The 22,847-nt window shown below is 44.4% G+C and overlaps 1 protein-coding gene across 1 annotated transcript in view; it reads right to left on the reverse strand.

The window, feature by feature from the left end:
- TMEM132D (transmembrane protein 132D) overlaps nucleotides 1-22,847 on the reverse strand; it is a gene marked incomplete at both ends in the record, with an annotated part of 185,095 nt that overhangs the window by 95,329 nt on the left and 66,919 nt on the right. The window contains one exon of the mRNA XM_084217210.1: nucleotides 16,715-16,858. Within this exon, the coding sequence (XP_084073336.1) occupies nucleotides 16,715-16,858 (144 nt within the window). The remainder of the gene's footprint in view (nucleotides 1-16,714; nucleotides 16,859-22,847) is intronic.

Below are 22,847 nucleotides of genomic sequence, written 5' to 3' on the forward strand. Positions count from 1 at the left end.
CAGGGTCAAAAAAATACAGAATGGGAGCCTTGACAGACAAAAATTCTTGTTACTGAATTATTCCTGTGAATGGAGAAACTCAGGGAATCACCTGTTGGTTTGACTCCAGGGAACAAAAGCACCAGGCAGGGCAAAGCAGGCACTGACTGAGTTTCCCACACAGAACAGCACAGGAAAAATGCTGCACTGACTGCTGAGAAAGTTCAGCTACCAAAACCATTTCTATTTTTGGTGGTGCCAGCACCTACAGCACAAATTGCCTGCTCCTTTCAAGATGACCACATTTCCTAAAACAAAACTCAGCAGCCATGATCTGTAAAAACACATTTCCTTACGCTGCAAGCCAACCCCTCATCTATTTGCCTTCACTCAAGCACTCTCTCCAGGTAACAAGCACCAAGCATTCTTGTTAGGCAATGCTTTCCCTTTGTTTCAGACCTTTTCCATCTGTTCAGTTGTTTACTGACAGAGGAAGCCAATTCCAAGGCAGACAGTGGTACAGAACTGAATATAATTTTGCATTTCATGCGTGGTTTTTTCCTTCCTGTCTTCCCTAAATTATGTATTTGCTCAGCTCTGATCTAAAGGGAGAAAGAGGGCAGGGCCTTTTAATCTTTCTTTCAATAATGCTCAAGAAGTATTTTAATCAAGAAATCTTGTTGTGGTTATATCACTGGCAAAACTGCATCCCAAAATAAAGAGATTCACTCATAATCCTTGTTCAAGGAATTCCCATTCAGCCCCCAAAAGCCGAGAGAAGCTTCAGCTGCCCAACTGCCCTGGGTGAGTTCAGTAAATGAGGGCTCCAAAGGCAGCAAGGGACACCAGCAGCAGGAGGAACGGGCTGCACAAACCCTCATCCTCCTTCCCCTCCCAATTCTGCTCCTCTTCCCCCCCCCGGCTGCTAAATCCATCCTTGGCTTTAACAACAGATCCATACCTGTAAAAAATTTAAATAAACAAGTACCAGCCACTGTCAGCCACTGAGGACTCAATAAACTTTCCTCAGCTGAAGCACCAAGAACAGCCAGATCTGCACTCTGTGCAAACAGCCAGAATTGCCAGTTCTGCTTTTTTAAACTGCCTTCCCCATGGAAATCATCCTGCAGAGGCAAATTGTCTGTCCCTGCACCTGTCAGTCCCACCCTGCCCGCGGGCATTTAAGATGCAAGCCATTGAATTAGTGATTTTTCAATGCAGCTCACAAACCCTGGGCTCTGGATGTCAGCAAAGCTATTTCTATGGTCACCTGGGAACAAAAGGTTGCAAAATGCATCCTTTGCTGCTGTCCACTTTGCATTTAGCCAGCAAGGTGATTTTCCCCCAGTAACACTTTCCCAGCAATGCTTTCCTGCTCTCCAAGTGCCTGAGGAACAGCACTGAAGCAAATTCACCAGCTACCAACAAACAGGATTATTGGCTCCTTTGCTGAACACTTCTCATGTGGTTTTCTTGCTCTTTTCTCCCCAAAGCAAGCTTGGGAAAGCTTTTTTTTTTTTTTGGCTTCTTTGACAGCCAGACAACTTAATCACATGGAATGTCTCCACTTCTGCTGGGTGTTCTTTCATTTACTTTTTATGATCCTCTAAAAGAATTGGAATGGTACCTTGTAAAACAAGGATTCCTTGTTGCCAGGATGGGTATTTTACTTCCTGGCTCATGCACTCTGGTAGGAGTTTGACAAAGGCACAGACAGTACACATCCAGATCTATTCCAGAAACCCACTAAAAATACTACAGGAAACCTGCTTTAAAATCTCATTTTCAAAACATTTTGCAAAGCATTTGTGCAAAATTCCTTATCATTCAACTGGGCATGTTGACACCCACCAGCATTTTAACCAGAACAACTTTTGATCTCTGCCTTTCAACCTAAAATTGAAAATATTTTATACTCCCACCTCTTCCAGCATGCTCAGTCTCCATGGAGACTACAGGACCATCACTTTTTTCTTTTTTTTTTTTTTTTTTTTTAAATTAACACCATGGCCATATGTCACTTGAGTGCAAATGCAGTGAAATTTTCATGGGCTTTCCACTCCATTTCACTGGGATTCTAGGGCAGTGAACCTCGGACAGGGAGAGTCCATAGAGGGCTCCTGGTAAGACCATAAAAGCAAAGGTACAAACTCAAGAGAAGATCCAGTGGAACCCAGCACTTAAGTAAGAGCAGGACTTGCCACAGGATGATGGCCACTCTGTCTCTGGATTTGTTTGTATAAGCCCCTAGCCAAAACGTTCAAAGCTTTCACAGACACGGGGCATGCATTTAACAGCATCCCCCAGAGTCAGCACCCAGGCACTGATGTCCCCTCTTCTGTGAAACCCAAACCAGGAGCAGGTCATCCCCTGCCCGAGGGCACAGAACACATGCTGCTGCTGGAGCTGGAGTCACGGGAGCCCCTGCCCTCTCCTGCCCCTGGGGTGGGCACTGAGCCCTCCTGGGACCCAGCTGGATTCACAGGAGCCCATGCCCTGTCCTGCCCCTGCCTGGCAGCCACCTGGGATGGGCACTGCGCCCTTCTGGGACCCAGCTGGATTCACAGGAGCCCATGGCCTGCACAAACCTGCAGCTGGGAATGTGAATCCTGCACAAACCTGCAGCTGGGAATGTGAATCCTGCACAAACCTGCAGCTGGGAATCGATTCCTAACAAACCTGGGGTCTAACAAAGGTCCAGCTTGTGTGCACTGTACAAGCTGCACCACACACAAGTCTGTTACCCCTTTTTTTCCACTGGAAATAATTCTATTCAGCAAGCCCTGACAGCAGAGACTGCATTTCCCTCTGGAGCAGTGTGTGACACTGCAGTCCCTCAGTGCCCCTCCAGACCCAGCAGCCCACTGTTCTCATCTTGCACTCTTCCCTCCACCCAAAAACAATCACAGAAAACATGGAGGAGTGCAAGCAGACAGGCTTGGCTCAGTACCTTCTGTGAAATGAACCAAGTTTGGAATTCAAATCACATTTTCCTATGAGGGAGAGACCCCCCAACACCAAAATATGTTCCTCCTCTGTGCCCTTCTTCAGACAATAACTGGGGCTGTACTTTGAGGAGCTTGCAGAGAAGCACAGAGGAAAAGCTATCGACTATGTGATTCTGAAGAGGGATGAGGGGATGGGCTCTGCTTTGTACACTGGATGGGAATCAGCCCAGGATCTATACAGGAGCAGCAACAGGGCTGATCAATCTTTATTCCTACACAATCAAGCAAAGCTGCATCTTCAAGTCCCTTTCCTGACAGCTCATAAAACGACGGTATCGATCACAATGCCCGAATTTGTAGTTTTGGCAATAAAAACAATTTGTTTGGGGAGGGAAACAGCCATATGAGGTGAATGCACGTGGTTTATTAACTTCAAAAAAAAAAATTGTTCTGAGCAATAATAGGAAAGGTTAGACAGAACTTTTTAACCTTGAAGATTCTGACTTCCATGTTCCCTGCTAAGACCCATTCCTATTGAGAGAGCTTGTGTTTTGGGTTTGGGAGGGGAGCAGAGGAGGCAAGGTGTGCCTCCTGCTTGGTTGCTGTGTGCTGCTCAAGGTGAGCACTGCTCCGTTCATCCCAGGCCAGGGGGACCTGCAGAGCTCACACAGAATTCACCTCTCAGGGCTCCTGCTGCCTCACCAAGTCCTTTCTGCTGCAGGGAGGCAGAACCCAGCCCAGCTGTCAGACCCCAGCAGCATTTAATGCACTGTCCAGCCTCCAGGAGAACAGATGGAAGAGCAGAGATTCCCTGATGGAGGGGTGGCAAGGATGCTCCTCGCCCCAGAGAGAGGCTGGGATCCCCCTGCTTGTCCTAGCCCAGCATATGGAAAAGAGGAGAGGGTACAGAGGGCAGCTGCACAGAGCAGCCGCTCAGATGAGCAGATGTTCCCCAGCTCAGGAGGCACCTGCAGCTCCTGCCCAAGCTCAGGTGGGTCCAGCCCTTGGACTGGCAGCATTAACCACAGCACTGGTGCTCTCCTCAGGGGCACCCAGCCCTGCAAACACACCTGGCCTGGCACTGACCTTGGGACAAGAGCCCTGGAAGTGCCCTCCCTGCACCCACCCCAGTGGAAGGGAGCTCCTACACAGAGTTCACCTTTCCAGAGCACACCTTCCAGCTCCTCCCCAGTTCCACATGTTGATAATTAAGCCCCAAAGCCAGGTCTGCACTACAGAGCCAAGATTTTCTGGCAATTACTTAAGCACGGGAAAGAAGAGGCTCCATGAGGGTGCAGCAAGAAAAAGCCACTTCCCTACAGAACTCTGTCTCAAGCTTGATTGGCTCTCGAGTCCAAAAAACTACAAGCTCTTATTTAAGATTTTTCCATAATTGCCTACTGATAAGAATTCAGCTGCCTGGAGACTCTCTATTATGTTTTTCCTCTACTCTGTGTATTTTCCTGACACAGGTAAGAAATGCCCATCTCCGAGTCAGCTTTGCTGCTGTCAAATCTAAGGCACTCATGCACAGGCAGCATGAGACTCATTTGCTCTCAAAACCTAGCTAAAATCCCCTTTTTTTCTCCAAAGGAAAAAACCCAATGAAATTAATGAAAAACTGACCTAGCTAGTTACGTGCTTTATTTCCTTCATTAAAAATAACAAATGTATTCTGGAGCTAGCACGTGTGTAGTACTGCTGGCTGTATTTATGACAGAAATAAGCATAAGTTCTCTCCTTTGAAATAAACCATCCTACACCTATTATTAGCCAGAGATCTGCACAACACACCGCAGCACTCGAATATATCCACTTGCCTGTTGACACCTCTCTGAAATAGGAGGAATATTATAATGTTAAAAATAGAAAACATGAATATTGTTGACGTATAAACAAAAAAGAAAGCAATATCCACAGAGCGCAGAAACAATATGTAAATTAAGAGCTAATGGAAAAAAAATCTCATATTGTGGGAGAAAAAAGCTTGAGAAATTGACTTGACATCTTTATGCACATTCCCTGAGATGTGGCTCGCACAGCACAAATATTAGGTGAATTTAATCTACAATATATTGAAATTGCAATCGCCTAATATCACATACATGTATGTAACTTAATTTGAATTATTAGTCATGGAAATCATTCTCAAAGCCTGATATGCTGCTGCACAAATTTCCTTCATATTTCTACCCAGGCCTTTGGGGGGGAAGCAGCAAAAGCTGTGTGCACTTCTTTGCAACTACATCACATTTTTTCCCTGAAAGCTTCTGGAGTTTTGCAAGTCCCTGAGCCTCTCCAGGCTGAAGTTTTGTGGGAGACTGTGGGGATTGAAGCTGTTTATGGCCAGTGCCTTCTCACCTGCCCAAGAGCTGGCAGAGCAGCCTTTGCAAGGACACTCCCTTCACTGTGCCTGGAGAGACAGATTCTTGCATACCTACAACAACGTGAATCCTTTCCAAGTACTATCTGTAGAAAATCAAATGCATTCAAATTGTTGCCTTATTTCCTTTTTTCTCCTAGCTCTGTACTACATGAAAGACGTCCCTCTGCACTTCTCCTCCCAGTAACACCTTTCTCTAAAGCAACAGCACCTTTCAACAGAGCACATGACTCTGTTAACTTTAATGTCTTCGTTTTGTGACAATTAAGGAAAGATATTCAGCAGAATAAATTGACACACCAGACTGTTTGAAGTGTCCTTTAATCTTCTGGATGATTTTAAAAGTTCAGCTGGTTATTTCACTTAGAGATCAGACTAAAGCAACTGCCTGCTTCCCCTCCTCCTTTCCTTGTCAAATAGCTGTGACAGCCTGGAGAAATATTGTCTGTCTTGGATGCAGCCACTGCCCTGCAGTGTAAAGCTACAGATGAGTTCAATACAGCTTGTTCCATTGCTAATTTCAGAGGGCATGTCGAGCTGCTTCTTCCCCTGGCTTAACAGACAAATTGACTTTCTAATTTTAGAACAGGAGACTTCTGCACAGGCACAGATCAAAAATGCTCCTTTTCTGATGGATCTAAATACAGATTTATGCTCTGAAAAACCACAGCACCTGAGGAACTGCCAGCTTGCCACGAAAACTGCTATTTAGGAAGGCTGCCCCACAGCCAGATGTGTAAACACAGTGCTGATATTGCTTGTTCCTGGGGATGGGCCGCTTCAAAGCAGCCCTGTTACCCTACATGACAGCATTGAAACCAGGCTGGGGGTACAAATGAAGTGCTGTCATTTACTTCTCCTTGTGTTTGCATTGCATCTCCATACATATACATCCTGTTGTTCCTTCTAGACTACATCTAAATATTTGCTTTCCCTGTTCTGCCCCTGGCACAACTCTTCCTTTTCCACTAAAAGTTAGAAAGTTCCATTTACTACATCTTTTTTGTAATGGAAAATTAAATATTCAGTCTCTGAAGAGAAAGGGGGATGAGAGCATCATCTCCACCCCAGCAGGTCACGGGGCTGTGCCTGACAGCAATTCTCCTACCTGGGAGCTTTCACCTGCCTGCTAATTGTGCATTTCCATACAATTAAACTCTGCAGTTTCTGGGTTTCTCCTGGAAGCACCTCAGTGATCATTAGCAGTTCATTAGGACTTCTGGGTGTTTTTACAAGTCCTGATTACAACTGAAGAGTAAAATCTTTATTTGTGGTTTATCCAAGAAGCAGAAGAAGCATTTCTTTTCATAAACAAGATTAATCCCTTAAACCACTGCACAAGAGATATTTTCCTAGAGAATTACATAAGAATGATGAGAGTGCTAAATCCACACACCTAAAGTAAAGAGCAAAAATACAGCTTTTACAAAACAACTGCTGATTCCCACCATCTCAGAGATTTGATCATAAGGCTGCATTTCTAAAACTGTCATTTATCCCAAAACTCTGGAGACAGCTAAATTCCTGATCCTTTGCTGCTGAGAGCCACTGCAAACAAGATTTATTTTCATGTCCTTTATGAGAACAAAGTCTTGATTTTCGAACAAATAGTAATTTTTCATCAAGACATTGTAATTCTCGTTGAGACTCTTATGGACTAAGTCAGAGGTTTATCTTACTCAAATATAGAAAACAAATGCAGAATAAACCCATAAACCCCCTCTATTCCTCAGCCTTCTTGGTATTGAATGTGCATAAAATCAAACGTGATTCAATCTATCAGAACCTAAAACGAATTGCAATATAGACAATAGGTATGCACTGAATGTGTAAATGCATCTCTAACATAAAACATATTGCTGAGATCATGAGAATATAACATTTGAAAGCTATGAAAAGATTTGAAAGCTATGAAAAGAATTAAGTCAATTCAAAATTATTTGTTGCACCATCCTCTGTTCAGTAGTTGACAACCTGGCAAAGAAATGAAGCTATAGAATGAAAGATATAAATTCCCATGTCAGAAGTGTATCTAGCTTTTGGGAAAACCGAGTTCTATTGTAGCCATTTTGCCATGTGCAGTGGAAATTAGGAGAACAGCCTTGCCTGTTTATATTAACAGACGTTTGGAATTGGAAATCAACCCTCAAAAATAGAAGAACATGATGAAGTTTCTTATGCTTCTGAGCAAACACTCAAAGACTGGCAAGGGACACGGTTTGGATAAATTTTGGGTTTGGCATCCAAAATGCAAAACAGAACTTTGTTTTCCCTATAAAAACCTACCCAAATTTTTCCAAACTGTGGATCTAGGACACGAGGGAGATGTTATTTTAAAACACGTGTCACACCCAGACTTGTCAGAGCTTGTCTGCCAAACTCCTCAGTGCCCATGGTCCTGTGGAACAAGTCCCATGTGCTCATGTGAGACTGTTCCTCATGAATATGCATCAAAGATTCACTCCAGCATCTCCTGATTTCTGCAGCTGCTGAAAGCTCCTCCGCTATGGATGCTGACAAGTGCATAATGTATGGACAACACAGATAATGTACTCCACATACATCCTAGTTATTCATTCTGTGCTCATTTTTCATAGGCATCTTTTGTTCTCTTCCAGGCCTGCTGTTTTCCTTGCCTTCACTACTTCACACAAAAACCTGCAAGTGTTTGTAAGAAAATTAATTGCTTCAACAATTAACAGGAAAATGCATCTCAGAGGAAACACTTCATAATCGATCTGTTTCCAGGTACAATATTTGCCACTCAGGAATAGATTATTTGGATTGAAAATTATTCAAGCTAATTATTTTCTCTCCAGTATGAGATTAATGGAAGAGTCTAATAATAAACTGAAATGAAGAAGTTCCACTCAGCACTTCACAAGCTCCCAGTGAAAGACCCTGTTCCAGTCCTGATTTCAAGGACTCTGCTCATCCTGTGACCAAGGATTTGCTGAAGGAGCGTGTGGCTCTGGGTCACGGGAAAAAGACTTCTAGAAAAGACAGTATCTTGTCAACACTGAAGGGATTTTCAAGGATTTCAGCTAAAGCCGAGAAAAAGGCAGGCAGGCATTCCTGCAACATGCCAGGGAAAATTTATCTCAAGCATCACTGCAGATAGCAGCCATCCATTCAGCTAATTGCACATTTGAATATTAGCTTCAGGTAACCCCCGGAACTAAGAATAACATGAGCACATTTGCATAAGTGCAGGTGATCCCTCAGTGCCACCCTGGCACAGACCCCCAGGGACAGCCTCAGATCTGCTCTGGATGCTCCTGGAAACGGGGCCAGCAGCAGATGCACCCCTGCCAGGGCCACATTCCCACGGACTGGGACTTCTCATCACTGAATAAGAGAATGGCAGAATTAACCAGGGTGGAAAAGAGCTTTGAGATCATCAGCCTAACCCATGACCTGACACCACCTGATCAACCAAACCATGGCTCTGAGCACCACGTCCAGGGATGGTGACCCCACCTGGGCAGACAATTCAATCCCTCTTTCAGTGAAGAATTTTTCCCTGATGTCTAACCTAGTGCCCAGCCTAGGCCACTCTCCCAGGCAGAGCAGCAGAGCTAGCAAATACTCCCATTTCCAAGTATAACTGATACAAACCCACATTTCTACCTCTGACATGAAGAACTCTGAGGGCTCCTGAGGAGCAAAGGGAACACACACTGCAGTGAATCCTGCACTTTGCCAGAGAATCATGCAACAAGCCACTGGTCCCTTCCCAGCTCACTCACTGCCATGGGTGGTACAGCCTGAATCCCCACTCCCACACACTCTGAAGCACACCCAGCTCTGCATGGAATCCCACAGCTCAGCCCCCTGCCCTGTGCCCAGTTTTACACACACACATGTCCATGTCAGACTCAGAGACACCCACAAAGACAAGGCATCCTGAACACCCAAATTCTTTACTGGCACAGAAGCTGACAGCAACTCCAAAACGAGATGTAAGACACACCAGCAACAATTCCAGAGAACTGAGCCACTGATGCATCTGCACAGGAAGAGCTGAAGCCATAAAATCATGCAAATGCCCAGTGAACTCAGCCTTGTGCTAGCAACTGGAATTTATTTAGGACTGGTTTTGTGATTTAGAAGGGTGCCAGGTTGTGTTACTTAATTCCCTTAACCTTCTGGCCAACACTTGGTCGTGTGTTGATTTAGTTGTGACAGATTGATTTTTTTCACCCAAAACATGGGAATTCCCAAGTCTCAAGAGCAGCAGGCATATTTTTAGCCTCAGCTCATATTTTAAGTCATCCACTCAACTTTCCAACTCTCTCAGTAATTAGTATTACTTCTTACAAGATTTCCTCCAAGGGGAAAAAAAAAATCAACAGCAGTATTAGAGATATTTTCACAAGACGCACTTTTGCATTTAATATTAGATTTTTAATAGACAGGAGATTATTCACTTGCTGTCTCTTTTGTAATAGAAAGCAAACTGGTTTTGTCCCACTGGAATTGTTATTTTTAGCCTCTGGGCTACTAAAGGTTTAAGAACTACAGTGCTAAGTACCACAAACACAGAGCAAGCATAACGATGATGAATCCTGAAGGTTCTTAAGGGAAATAATTCTTTCTCAAGCTTAAAATTATATTTATTACACTGGGTAATACCAGGGTAAAAATACAGACACTAAATATGAATGAGGTTATCCAGAGTATTGGAAATATCTTTAGCTGCTTCAACACCAGACAGAAAGAGGGGCCTCTGCTCAGCAATGGAGGTGACAGCAACACCCCCAGAACACCTGCACCTCACCCACGAGGAGAGCACAGAATTCCCAGCATATCCATGAATCACCTGCCTTTTCTGTAACTGACTTCTGTCAGCAAACTGCTCCACCTTAGATTGTTTCCCTCCAGTTATCTGATGCCAGTTCTTCATGCCAGGAACTCTCAAGGAAAGGGGATTAACCCCCAACATTATTTATTGTTTGCAGATCAATTGCTTGCAGAGCTGCAGTACCTTCAGAAGAGTCCCTGAGAGCTCCTTTCAGCTGCTGATGCTGAACATGGTGCTGCAGAACCTCATTTTATCCACATTTTATGCATGGGTAACTCACAGAGAACAAGCCTGATTACCAGCACAGCACAGACAGCTCTGTGTCTCAAGAACCTCTTGAAATGCCAAAAATGAGACTCTTGACTACTCCCATGAGAGCATCAGAAATGGATCTCTCATTATGGGAGCACAGGAATCATCAGAACTCCTCCCAGGACTCCTCAGGTTCATCCACAGCCCCACCTCTGAGCCATCACAGTGACTGCTGCCGAAGCCAGCACAGCGTTTCTTGTATTCCAGCTGAGTTCATGATCAGGGAATACTGGGTGCCTGCTCTGTGTTCCTTTTTGGTATCATCTGGGAGCCCATACATGAAGTACCTATGGATCCCTGCCTTCCATGACTATTTTTATAAGTGAAGTAAAACCCAGTGAGATTTAATCTGATATACAAAGGGGTGACAAGCTTTCAGATGAGCTAGGCCAGGAGATGAAATCCATCCTCCTTACAAGCAGCCAGAATTCCTCTGTTCCAAGCAGTGCCCTGAGGCCACAGCTGGCTGAGCTGGGGTAGGTTACCCTGATGCTGCCATATGGAAACGTGGAACTGCTCCAGCTCAAATTAAGGAACACTTTTCCAGGTTGTCTTCAGCTGTAACAGTGCAGAGAACACAGAATTTCCTCCCAGGGTTTCTGGATATCCAGAGGAGGACTGCAGAGCTGTGCTGGAGGTCTGGACTGCCAGGGAGTGGCCACTGGCCCTGAGGACACCAGCCTGCAGTCCCCACTGTCTGTCACCATTCCCTGGACTCGTTTCCCTGGAACACACTGTCACTAAAGCAGAGCCAAACATAAGAATGCCAAGATAAATGAGACCTCCTGCAAAGCCCTCTGAAAGGAACACAACATCTCATGAATGGTATCACCATTGCACACATGCAATGAGAGCTGGCAGCCAGGAGCCCCAGCCCTGCCTGGGGGTGTGGGGAGCCAGCAGAGCTCCCACAGAGACCCCAACCCTGCTCCAGGGACTCCGGTCCCAGGAGATCTGCACATCTGGGGCACCATGGAAGTGACAGGCTGGCATTTCAAAGGGATAATCCCTGAATGAGGGATTTGATTTTCTTTAACAGCTTCAAAAGACAGTGCTGATTCTCACCTTTCCCAGCAGCATCTTGCTCAAGACCAAAGGAGCAGGAATAGCCACGCTCCCCCAGGAGAGCCCGAGATTGAGCTGAGATTAAAGGGAATCATCTGTGCCCTTTGAGCTGCAATTCCCTGGGTTACCTGCTCCACGTGAACGCCAGAGCCAGCAGTGCCCCAAGATGCCAAAGGCCATCCCCATGCCTTTGAAGTGCTTTAAATGAACGAGTCTCAAACCAACAGGTGGAAAAGTTGGCTAATAAGGCCTTTATCGAATAATTGGTTATTATTTCACCTCTTTCCTTTTGATTTGATCCCAGATAATAACCATAAACATCTTTTCTAGTGTATTGGCATTTTGTAGAATGATTTCAAGAATGATTCTCCATTTCTTGCTAAATAAAATAGTTTTCTTTTTAAAAAAAATGGAAAAAGTGGGTCAGCGTGTAAAATAATAATGCACTGAGGCTTGGTTCAGACAAATTTATTTTGCCTCAACATCTCAAGGGGTTCTCTCTCTGAGGGCACATTTAAGCTTTAAAATGAGAAATGGAGGTTTGTGACTAATTGCCTTCAAACAGAGGAATGTAAACATGACTCCTGAGATGTTCAGTACTTTCACATGATCACAACAGACAAACTCATGGAAGCCTGGAGGTTTCTAATAACACAGGAAAGAAACAGAAAAACCCAAAGTGTACACAGCATGAAACTCTGAAAATATCCAGGGTAAATATGCTTGCAGCTGATCCTTACCCACATGTCTCAGAAGCAGAAGTGGAGTTCAACCCTGCTGGTTCAGAATCACATGAACATATTCTGCCTGCCCAGCAATAGATATCCTCATGTATTACATCAGCACCAGCGATGCTCAGTGAACAGATACATTTAGGGCTGAATAATTATTCTCAGAAAGCAATTCTGGAACCACATAAAAGCATCACCTTTCTCCCTTCCCTCCTGTTTCCCTCAATAACAAAACCAGGATTAAAAAATGAATAGGAGAAATGTTTTGTTGCTTAGAATTCCCATAAACAAATAATGCAATCCCCAAACATCCAGCCTAGCCCAGCCCTTCCCCACTGGGCCTGTCCAGCTCTGAAAACATCACCCTTGAGTAAATCCCATTCTGAAAGTCTGATTTCTGCAATCTCTTTCTTGCTTTTATTTCATAGTGACAGAGTGAAGTTCACGTGACTCCCACAGGATGGGATGTGACAAAATACAAGGGGCTTTTTTTTACTACATCACGTCCTTTTCTCTCATTTTAGAGTAGGAATTTCTCTTTCCAAGCAATAATGCATTTCTAGGTGACAAAGTCATGTGAGCACATGGGAGCAAGGAAAAAAATTAATGGTGATCTAAAACATTAAACTACTTTTATGAAGCATTTTGATGAACAGCAGCAAGAGACAGAGGGTAATTATTGTGGCCATTAGGCTGTTATTTATGTTAAATTTGTTGCTCTTGTTGGCTTCAGAAGTGTTTTAGGACTACAGCACTCTTGGGAGTCCATCAAATGTACTGGCATGTGCAACAAGTAAGAGATTGAGGCAATAGCTCACTGCATTTACAATGTGAAAATGTTTAATAATTGCATAGGAAAATGAGAGAAACAGGGCACTAAGGACAACGGCATAAATGCAATACACAGAAAATATTGTGTAGAAAAATCAAAGGCAATGTTGGCATACATTTTCCAGTCCCCTGTTGTTATTTAATATCAAGTTAATTCCTTCAGTTATAAAAGTGTTAAGAAAATGAAGCACTGAAATACAGTACCATGAACAAATGAGACCTGCAGGAATAAATGAAGAATATAGCCTAGAAGATCCTGTTACTGTCTCTCACTGTGTTCACATTCTCACAAACTGATTTAGTCACTTGTAGTTCAAACTGAAAATCAGTTTCTCTGACAGCAGCATCTGGTTTCAGGCAGCACAAACCAGCAACTCCTTCAGTGCTACAGAACTGAGGAGGAAAAGTATCAAAACAAATGCTGTCCTTGTTACGTTTCCAGAAAAAGGGAAAGGAAATTGCCAAGCAAATTATCCATTATAAAACTGAAATACTTTTGGTGATAAAGCAGGAAATGTTCATTAAGGTTCTACTCAGAGATGGCCAAGCTTTGTCTGTAATTATTTTGTATTTGACTGAATCAGTGGCTTCATTCCTGGCACAGGCACAGAGCACAGTAATGGAATGGGAATAACGAACATTTCTACCCAAAAATATAAACATGAATAGAATATTGTAAGAGGATCATGATGCCCATTACTATCACACCAGAGCATCTTGCCTAATGTCTCCACAGCAGCTGTGGATGGAGGGAAGTGCTGCCAGTGGTGTTCTGCAGAGGAGGAAAACCCAACAAATCTTCATCTTCAGCCCCCCCAAGGATTTTCCAGGCCCATCCCAGCTGGCTCAGTGCCAGTCCAACAGGAACACAGGGGAAGGAATCCAGACCTTTAACTTCTGGCTGTTCCTCCTCTCCATCCCCTTGGCACAGCAGAGATGTCCCATTTTGAGAGGTGAGAAACAGCCCTAAGCCAAGGAAACACTCAGGAAATGCAGGACTCCTGTTCCATTCACCTCATTGCATTAGGAATACATTAAAATAAAATCAGCCACCTCCCAGGGCAGAAGTGAAGGACGGCACAGATTAGGATGCATTTCCCAGACTCAGTCAGTGTTGGAGGGTTTCCCCAGTCCATTTCTGATCACTTTTTCATTCCCACACCATTTTTTCTTTGCTTGTTTGGTCACCTGCTTGACAGGAGAGGGGTGGGGGATCGATGCTCCACAGGGAACAGCAGTGCTGTGCAGATGCTACAAGCAGTAAACCCATCTAATCATCTCCTGGGTCAGGATTTAGAGTGGTACAAAATTATTACTGCCTGAGAAGGAAATCAGAAGAACTGGGGAGAACTTTCTAATTGCTTCACCATTAATCTGGAACACTGTCGCCAGCCCGTAATAAGCAAGGCACGAGAACTTCAAATCATATTTGACAGATGGGCTTAATTAGTTATTCCCAGACAGAATCATAATATTTGCTGTTAATATTCATCTGAAAACACCCTGCTGGCTGTGATAATATTTATATGTTAATCCTGTTACGATAAGCTGCCGGTGCCAGAACCTCTCCAAACAAAATGACGGATATATTTCAAACCCCGAGCTGGGAAGGCTCTGGCATTCTGCTCTGGTTTGTCACTTGCACAAGTGCCTCCTTAAGCCGTGAAATTACACTTGTCACACTGAGTTAGCTTTATTAACACTATTTTCTGATCCATGTAAAACTATCAGGAACACAAAGGTACTGAATCTGCAGTTAATTAACACTGCCACCTTTGCATCCATGTGATCAGACCTCTGCTTTTTAGGAGAAATTAAAGAATGGGCAAACAGAGTTGCTGTAATTTCTAAATGAACTATGGAGGCAAAAAATTTGGCAAAGGACATCAATATTTAACTGTGACACAGTGTGCCTATTTGGTGACATCAAACATTTCTAGATAAGGATAAAATTATTTCCCAAAAACTGTAGAGCACATGTAAATGTGCTCTTTCCCCATGTAATGCTTGATCTTGCTTCTTCAAATGCAGAGCTAAACAGAGCCAACTAAATTTAATGAGGAAAACAATACACTGGGTACTGCATTGCAAATACTTTGCACTCGTTTACAAAGAGGGAGGAAGAAGTTCTCAAGAGTGAGAAAACCAGAAAACCTCAGCTGGGAACTCGATGGAGCAAATCAAACCAGGAGACACAGGAGAGGTGCATGTGCACCTTCTCCTCCCTGGGTTTTCTTTCCAGTAACATCTGTGTACAACCCCAGATTTCTTTCCATAAACATCCAGCAATGTTTATACTCAGCATGTGCAAGCACACAGAATCCACAACCACTACATGAAAGATGACATAGTAATTTATTTTTTGTGTACCAGGGGTCATTTTAAAGGATTGCCACTGGATGATGAATAGTGAAGGAAAGTTAAGTTGCCAAGATTCAATTTCCCCATGAGGCTGCTTTACATTTTCCTGCTGAGAAAGAGAAATCAGGCAAATGCACTCTATGGGCCCAACAAGATAAAGTGTGATGGAAAACTCATTGCTGAAATAATCTCTGGTTTTGATCCAATGCCCATTTCTGTCAATAAAAATATTCATCCTTTCTTCCAGTAGCTTTGAAGGGGGATTTTAAGGAATCTGTCAGACTGTGCCCAGCATAGGGCGCTCCCACCTTGGCATACACACACACTTCTGCTTTGCCCAAAGCCATCCAGCCAGATTCATGACAATATATGCTTTAGATGAGGAAAATTCAACATCTATAGCAAAGGAACTGTATGGAATCTGAGCTATTATAAGCAGAAAGTGATTAGAAAGGGAAACTCTTCCCTTCCTCTTTTTTCCCATACATGCAGATTGCAAGGAGATGAAACTTCCTAATTATTACTTATCTATCATAAACCACGTAATAAATCCCCAAACCCTATTAGATCTGTAACATTTCCCACGTGAATCACACACATAATGTGGGAAGTTTTCTATCAGCAATGCCAACCACAAACAAAGGCAGTCTGGTCCTTATAAATGTGCACTTGACTTGCAGTTCCACAAGCAAGGAACAAGAAGCAGCACATTATATAAAAATGTATTCATTAAACCAAAGAGTTGTGATTAAAAAAGGAACATCCACCTGCCAGATGAAGGCATTTTAAGACACGTCAGTGTTGCAGAATGGGAATGTAAAACAGAAAATCTATTTCCTTCTGCAGATCAAAAATTCATATAAATCTCACCCTCAACATCATTATCATACAGTCACAAAAGAGCAAAACAGAAACAAGGAGAAAACCCAACAAAGAATGGAAAGGGTCTCAACCCACCAAGAAAACCACAAGTAAAATAAATAAACCAAACCAAAAAAATCCACCACAAACAGCCATATGAAGATAATTTAAAAAAATAAACTAGCCACAATCAAACTCGAAGATATGAAACAAGTTCTTCCAAATCATTTGTGACAATATTTTCTGTTGGTTTTCACTTGCTTTGAGCGCTAGGACCAAGTAACATTTGTGTGGTGGATTGAGCAATGAGTACAAAACAACGACAGTCACAGCTTTTCCAAAAGCATTTCCTCATGCATAGGAAAATGCATTAAAATCATTAAAATGTATTGAAAGCAGCCATGAGTTACGAAAAGCAAGGCTGCTGGACATGACCTACCTGTTCCCAGCAGCGGATTTCCTCTGGCACACAACCACAGCTGGTGCATATTTGCCAGTGTAATCCACACTCTCCCTGATGTCCCACAGGTACGGGCTGCTGGCTCTCACACTGAAAACGTTCACACCTCTCTTCACCTTGGCCCTGGGAAAACAAGAAGATATTGCACCAGTCAGACAGGAAATAAGCAGCTCAATTAGTCCTTATTTCATCATCATGTTCCCATTACTGCCCCACAGAAGATGCCACCGCTCATTAAGAGTTCAACAGCAGGACAAGGAAAGGAGATGAGAGAACTAATTAAGGCTTTCATATTTTGAAGAAATCGTATCAAGACAGAAATCTTGACTAAATCAAGACTGAACTAATGGTAATTACAGCTTTAGTCATCGCTGGATTGAAGGGCAGGTGTGCTCTGGAGCAGGCTCCTCACTCCTGCTCTTCCCTTACCCACACTCTGGGCACCACTGGGCACATTAAGGCTCTCTCCTGGCTGCAGGGTATTGGAGCAGAAAGTACCATTTTTGGTGGAAAAAGAAGGGAGTTGAGTGCTGGAGTGAAGAGCCATTGCTAAGCCTCACTACGAGCAAAATCCACCCTTTCTCTCCTCCCTCTCTGGATTACTCTAAGATGACAATCCTTATCTTTGCTCTTATTTTCATCACCTTATTGACTCCACAACATTTTCTTTTAATACTGTTGGGTTTAATCATGCTGTCAGCTCTGAACTTAAAAATACTTATTTTAAAAAATTCTTATTTTTCCTAAAGCAACGGATTTCTCTGGAGCTCTGTTTCCACGTCTGAGAGGTTCAACAAGAGGAAAAGCCATATGGCAAACTGGGCTGGCTCCTATGGAGAGGTACTTTCTAGTTCTCATGTGCTAGCATAATACTGGGGTTGCATGGTGAAAGAACAACCAGAATAAAAACTTATTAACTACAAGTGGAGAAGAGGGACTTTATATGGAGAGAGATGCACTTTCAAATATCTGTTTCAATTCCTCTCATCAGGTGTGGCATTCTTTAATTCTGCCTCTCTCTTTTCCAAAATTTCTGCCTCAGGGCACTACTGAATTACCCCTCAGGTATAAATATAATGTTGGCCAAATTACTGAACGAGGAGTCCCTGCTGCTGCTAACTTCTGGTTCCTGAACGTGTTTACAAGAAGTCCATTGTGGTCAAGCCTCATGAGGTGTCAGGAAATGACAGTTTAATTGTGTTTGCTAAAAATCTCATACACAAAGTGCATTCAGGGCCACGGCAAGTTCTCAGTTCTGGGCAGAAGCCCCAAAAGGTACGTGAGGTTTTTGTCTGAGCAGCTGCTGCCACGCAGAGCAGCAACAGCAGCAAAACAGCACTGTCAGCTCTGCCCCCACACAAAATTGCTCAGGAAATCTTTGAAGGACAAGATCCACGCAGATGTTTTCAGAATAAAAAGCTAAAGGATTCCTTCAACTGTCTTGAACAAAAAGGATTAAATCTCCCTTCTTCCAGCACTAACTCAATAGCAGTGGCTGCAATTTCCTTAGCACACCTGGAAGAATAAATGCATGGAGGCTGCCAATTTTTGTGCAAGTTCTCCTATGCTAATTTGACAAAATGAATTTTAAGCAGTACAGTCACTGCTGCTAGAGCAGACATCCCTCAGGACAAGAGATCAGCGGTCAAAGGAGAGTGGAAATGAAACTCCATTCCTGATGTCTCGGAGAGGGAGGTACAAAGAGGCCACACAAGCTGGGTGAAACATTTCTCAGCACGTGTCTTCAGCCATTCCTAGGGACTGGCATCTGGTCCTGCCTTCCTGCTCCACCTCACGGAAGGAAAACTGCTGGGCACCAGCCCAGAGCAGCGACAGAAAAATGATCCCAGTTCCCCAGGGAGATTTGGGTGGCCCAGGTGCTGCGCAGGTGTGTGGCTGTGACTGAGGAGCTCATCCCCACCCGGAGCTCTCTGACACAGCAGCTGCAGCTGAAGGGTCCCTGTGGGGTTTGGGTGACCCAGCTGAGATGATGTGTTCGCAGAGCCCCAGCCTGGATGAAGCTGAGCTCATGTCCAGCCCTCCCTCCAGCCCTGCCAGCTGTGATTGAGGGGCTGCTTTCATTCACACAGCCCAGAGCTCCTGCTGCCAACGCGCCGGAACTTTGCTCAACACACCGAGGCTGAGCTGCAGCAAGAGGAGTGCTTGGAGTGTTCTGTGCACATCGCTTCACTTTGGGCAGAGTCTGCTCGGTGGAGAGGAGGAAAGGAAGGCCACAAACATTTGAATCGTGGCTGGTTTGGTTGCTGTTCCTTTTCAAACAAGGAGCCCATCCAACCTCCCTGGCTGTTATTTACCTCTGGATCACTGCTTACATCAGTTACCCAGGCTCCTGAGCAGCTCGCCCCTTGCACCAAATCAATCATGGCAAACAAAGCCCCTGGGAGTCCACATCCCTAAAAACTCATCAATGCTGACAGGGTACAAATCAAGGGAAGGGAGAAGCAAAGAAAAAGCACAGAAGGAACTCCCAGAATCAATACATCACAACTGAAATCAAGGAAACGCATTACCTAAGTGCATAAAGATAGTGATTCCCAATTCCATCCCCTGACCCACTGAACACTCTGTTTACTCTAGTGATGGAAGAGGCTGCAACTGCAATTAAAATGCAGGCAGCATCCTCTCTCATTTATCACAGGGGCTGCTTTAGCACCTTCAGTCTCTGCAGTTTACAACCATTAGGGCTCAGCTTTCAGCCCGTGTCATTCCTGCGTGTGGACATCCTGACCAGGCCGGGCACAGGCACCCTGCCAGGGATGGGATGGGCACAGACACCCTGCCCAGGCACAGACACACTGCTCAGGATGGGATGGGCACAGACACCCTGCTCAGCACAGACACCCTGCTCAGGGTGGGATGGGCACAGACCCCCTGCCCAGGCACAGACACCCTGCCCAGGATAGGATGGGCACAGACACCCTGGCCTGGCCAGGTTCCCCTCTCCATCTCACGCTGGCAGTGCCCTGCTCACAGCACACAAGTATCACCCCCCTTTCCACCACAGCACAAATAAACAGGCAATCGAGCCCTAAACAGCTCTAAATAAAGATGCTTCAGACCCGTGACACTGAAGTTAGCTTTTCATTACTGTAAGTGCTCGGGGCAAAGATCTGTGGGAACCTTTCATGGTCCTTCTGAGAAAGAGAGCTACTTTCAACATCAAAGGAGAAAAAGAAAAGGGAGCCTGTTAACACCCTGCTACCGCTGGTTGTCATCTTGTCACCAGCAGCGATGAGAAGGTGGCAGATAAATTGTGTGCAGAGGGGGCATTTTTGAGAGCTCCTAGGCACCTACCAGACATCACAGTGGCCTCTGAGATTGCCTTGTCACTGCATCTCCCCAAAGCATTTCACAAATAACTAGAAGGAGCTTCTATTTCTGTTTATCTTCAGTGTTTCTTCCTGCCCAGAGCCTGACCTTAACCCAGGCATGGAGCGAGAGCAGAGCAGTGCAGGATGGCAGCCTTCCCTCTGCCAATATCCACCTCCTTCGGGCAGCAGGAGGGATGGGGACAGGCTTGCCCCCACCACCCATTTCAAACCAAAGACAAGCAAAATGTGAGCAGAAATGGACCTGAGCACAGCTTCTCACGGCATGAAACAAAGGAATCAGGTCAGTTTTTACTCACTGGAAAGTCAAACGCATTGATGTGAGTCAGCAGCAGAATAGTCCCTGCACAAACCCTGCAGGCATTCCCAGCCCTACATCTCTCATTGCCCAAAGCCCATTTTTGCTGGGGACAATGCCATGGGTGGCTCCTCACACAGGCTCCTTTTGGTGACATCCCCTCTGGATCCAAGAACAAATTGCTGCTCCTGGAGCTGGAAACACCTCATCTTGTCTGTACTCCCCCAGCCTGGGAGGGGCTGAAGGGCAAACCCTGCCACCCTCCAGACACCAAGCAGGAGCTGGCAGACTCCTCAGGGTCTTCCTGAAGACCAGAATTAAATGTCATGCTTGAAATCAGGTAGTGTGGGGCCGGGTGCTGCCATGGGATCCAAAATTGAGACAGCAGCTGTGGCATGACTAAGCTGTAGAGGCACTCACAGAGTTCCCTGGGAGCTGTCTCTTGCTGGCAAGTGAGTGCAGAATGATCCTGTTAATGCGGTGGTACATTAAATGCAGACATCTCTGCAGGATCTGAGGTCAGGCTGGAGCTGTATGTTGCTTAAATGAGGCCGTTTTGATACCAGAACACTTCTGCTGACATTTACATCCTGATGTTTCACGGCCTGCACACAACCTCCTCCCCTCCCTGAGGCCTCTGTGCTCAAACAATCATATTCAAACACACAAAAATATCACAAAACAGTGGAGAACAGCAACAAATGTTCTGGCTTCACTTCAGGACAGCGTTTCTTTTAAATCCTGGAGTACCAGGATTGAAGGCAATATGGGGTAGCAGGTTTGCAAATACCAGAGGAGCTGGTACACCCATGACCAGCACTGGGATGGGAATGAGGAATGCCAGAGAGCTCACCAGACTTAACAACAGCGAGAGGGCGAAGCACGAGGCCAAGATTCACACTGAAAATAAAACCCAGAGCTAATCCAGCCCTTTGTCTTTCCAGAAAAACCATCCTTGGGCCAAAATCTATTCCCATTTGAGAAGCCCTCAGAAGATGAGTCCAAATTAACCATTCCACAGCACAAGGAGGGCTGGCTGGAATTTGTGTTCCCAACATTTCCATTTTTATGTACAGCACTGGGGTGATGCTAAATTTATGCACTTTGAGGTCATACTCTTCTTTTGTCTCCCTCTGCAGTTTCATTGCTTTTTATGGCTGAAGCTAATATGGTACAGAATTTGAGCCTGAAAGAGGCTCTTTGAACATCAGTCAAAAATAAAATGTGTCTGTCATCGAGAAAACAGGCACAACTCAGCCCATGTTTGTCAGACCTAAGGCATATTTGCTGTGAGCACATGAAAACCAAGCGTACAAAGGCTTTCTGGATCTGTATCTACCACAAACCCCTGAAGAAATTTAGACCATCAAACCCAAAAATTATTCCCCCATCAGGAACAAAGCTTTAAAGCTGAAACTCTTGCAATGGAGGAAATGGTATTTGAGGAGGACCCATTTAAACCAACTGTTGTAGGACTGGCTGAAGTGAATTGCACCTTTCTCAGTTCAGCAGGAAAAGGAGATCACAAAAAACAGGTCACGTAGTAAAACACTTCATAGCAACCATCTGAACGTGTGGCTTTAATTCCATAATTAATTTTGGCATGGCTTATAAAAGGTAAGATTTGGATGCCGTGATTTGATCTGCAGAGCTGGCTTCTGCAAGGCTTTTTCTGGTTCTGCTCTCCCCATTGAATACTTGATGTACAAACCAGTGTTGGCAGTTGTTTTCAGAGCAGATACCTCCAAGTTTCTTCAGATTACACTAATAGTTGCACTGATTGAAAATCCACAGCAGAAGAGAATGGGGAGTCCCTGAGATGCTGATGGAGTTGGAATAATTTATGGAGAGCGGTCTAGCACAACAGAAGCTATTTAAAGCTGTATGATATACCCACAAACTCTTATTAAGGTCTGTGGTTTTCAGCCCTGTGAGACAGAAACCAGTTATCATTATGCATCACCATGAAAGCAGATTAAAATTAAATCAATCTGTTTATCTATGGGTTTGCAAGGCAGCTTTTCCAAAGCATAACACATTCTCCACCTAATTAACATTTCAGGAGGAAAACCCATTCCACACAGCCACCAAGCCACCACCATTCAAAGGGAGATATTACAAAAACATAGCCCAGGTGGATTTATAATGAAATTTAATTAGTGAAAGGGCACAAGACCTATTTAGGCTTCAGAAGGTGGATTGTGCATACCAGGAGTTAAATAAAATAGATTTGTCTGTAATGTGTATCTCACGGGCTGCCAAAAATTGCCTATTGTGGTTGAAGTTTGAGCTCGTGCACACGGGTGCAGATACCTGCACACATGCACACATGGCACACATTCAGATTTTATTCCAGTGCTTTTCAAACAAGGTCCTTGTTAAAAACATGTTTTGCAAGATGTAAAACACACAGGTCTCTGGAGAGCCAAAAGGAAAGGATGCATACAAATCGATTTAAAGCAGA

This window comes from Fringilla coelebs, assembly GCF_963513975.1.
Source record: "Fringilla coelebs genome assembly, chromosome: 17".
Lineage (NCBI taxonomy): Eukaryota > Metazoa > Chordata > Aves > Passeriformes > Fringillidae > Fringilla > Fringilla coelebs.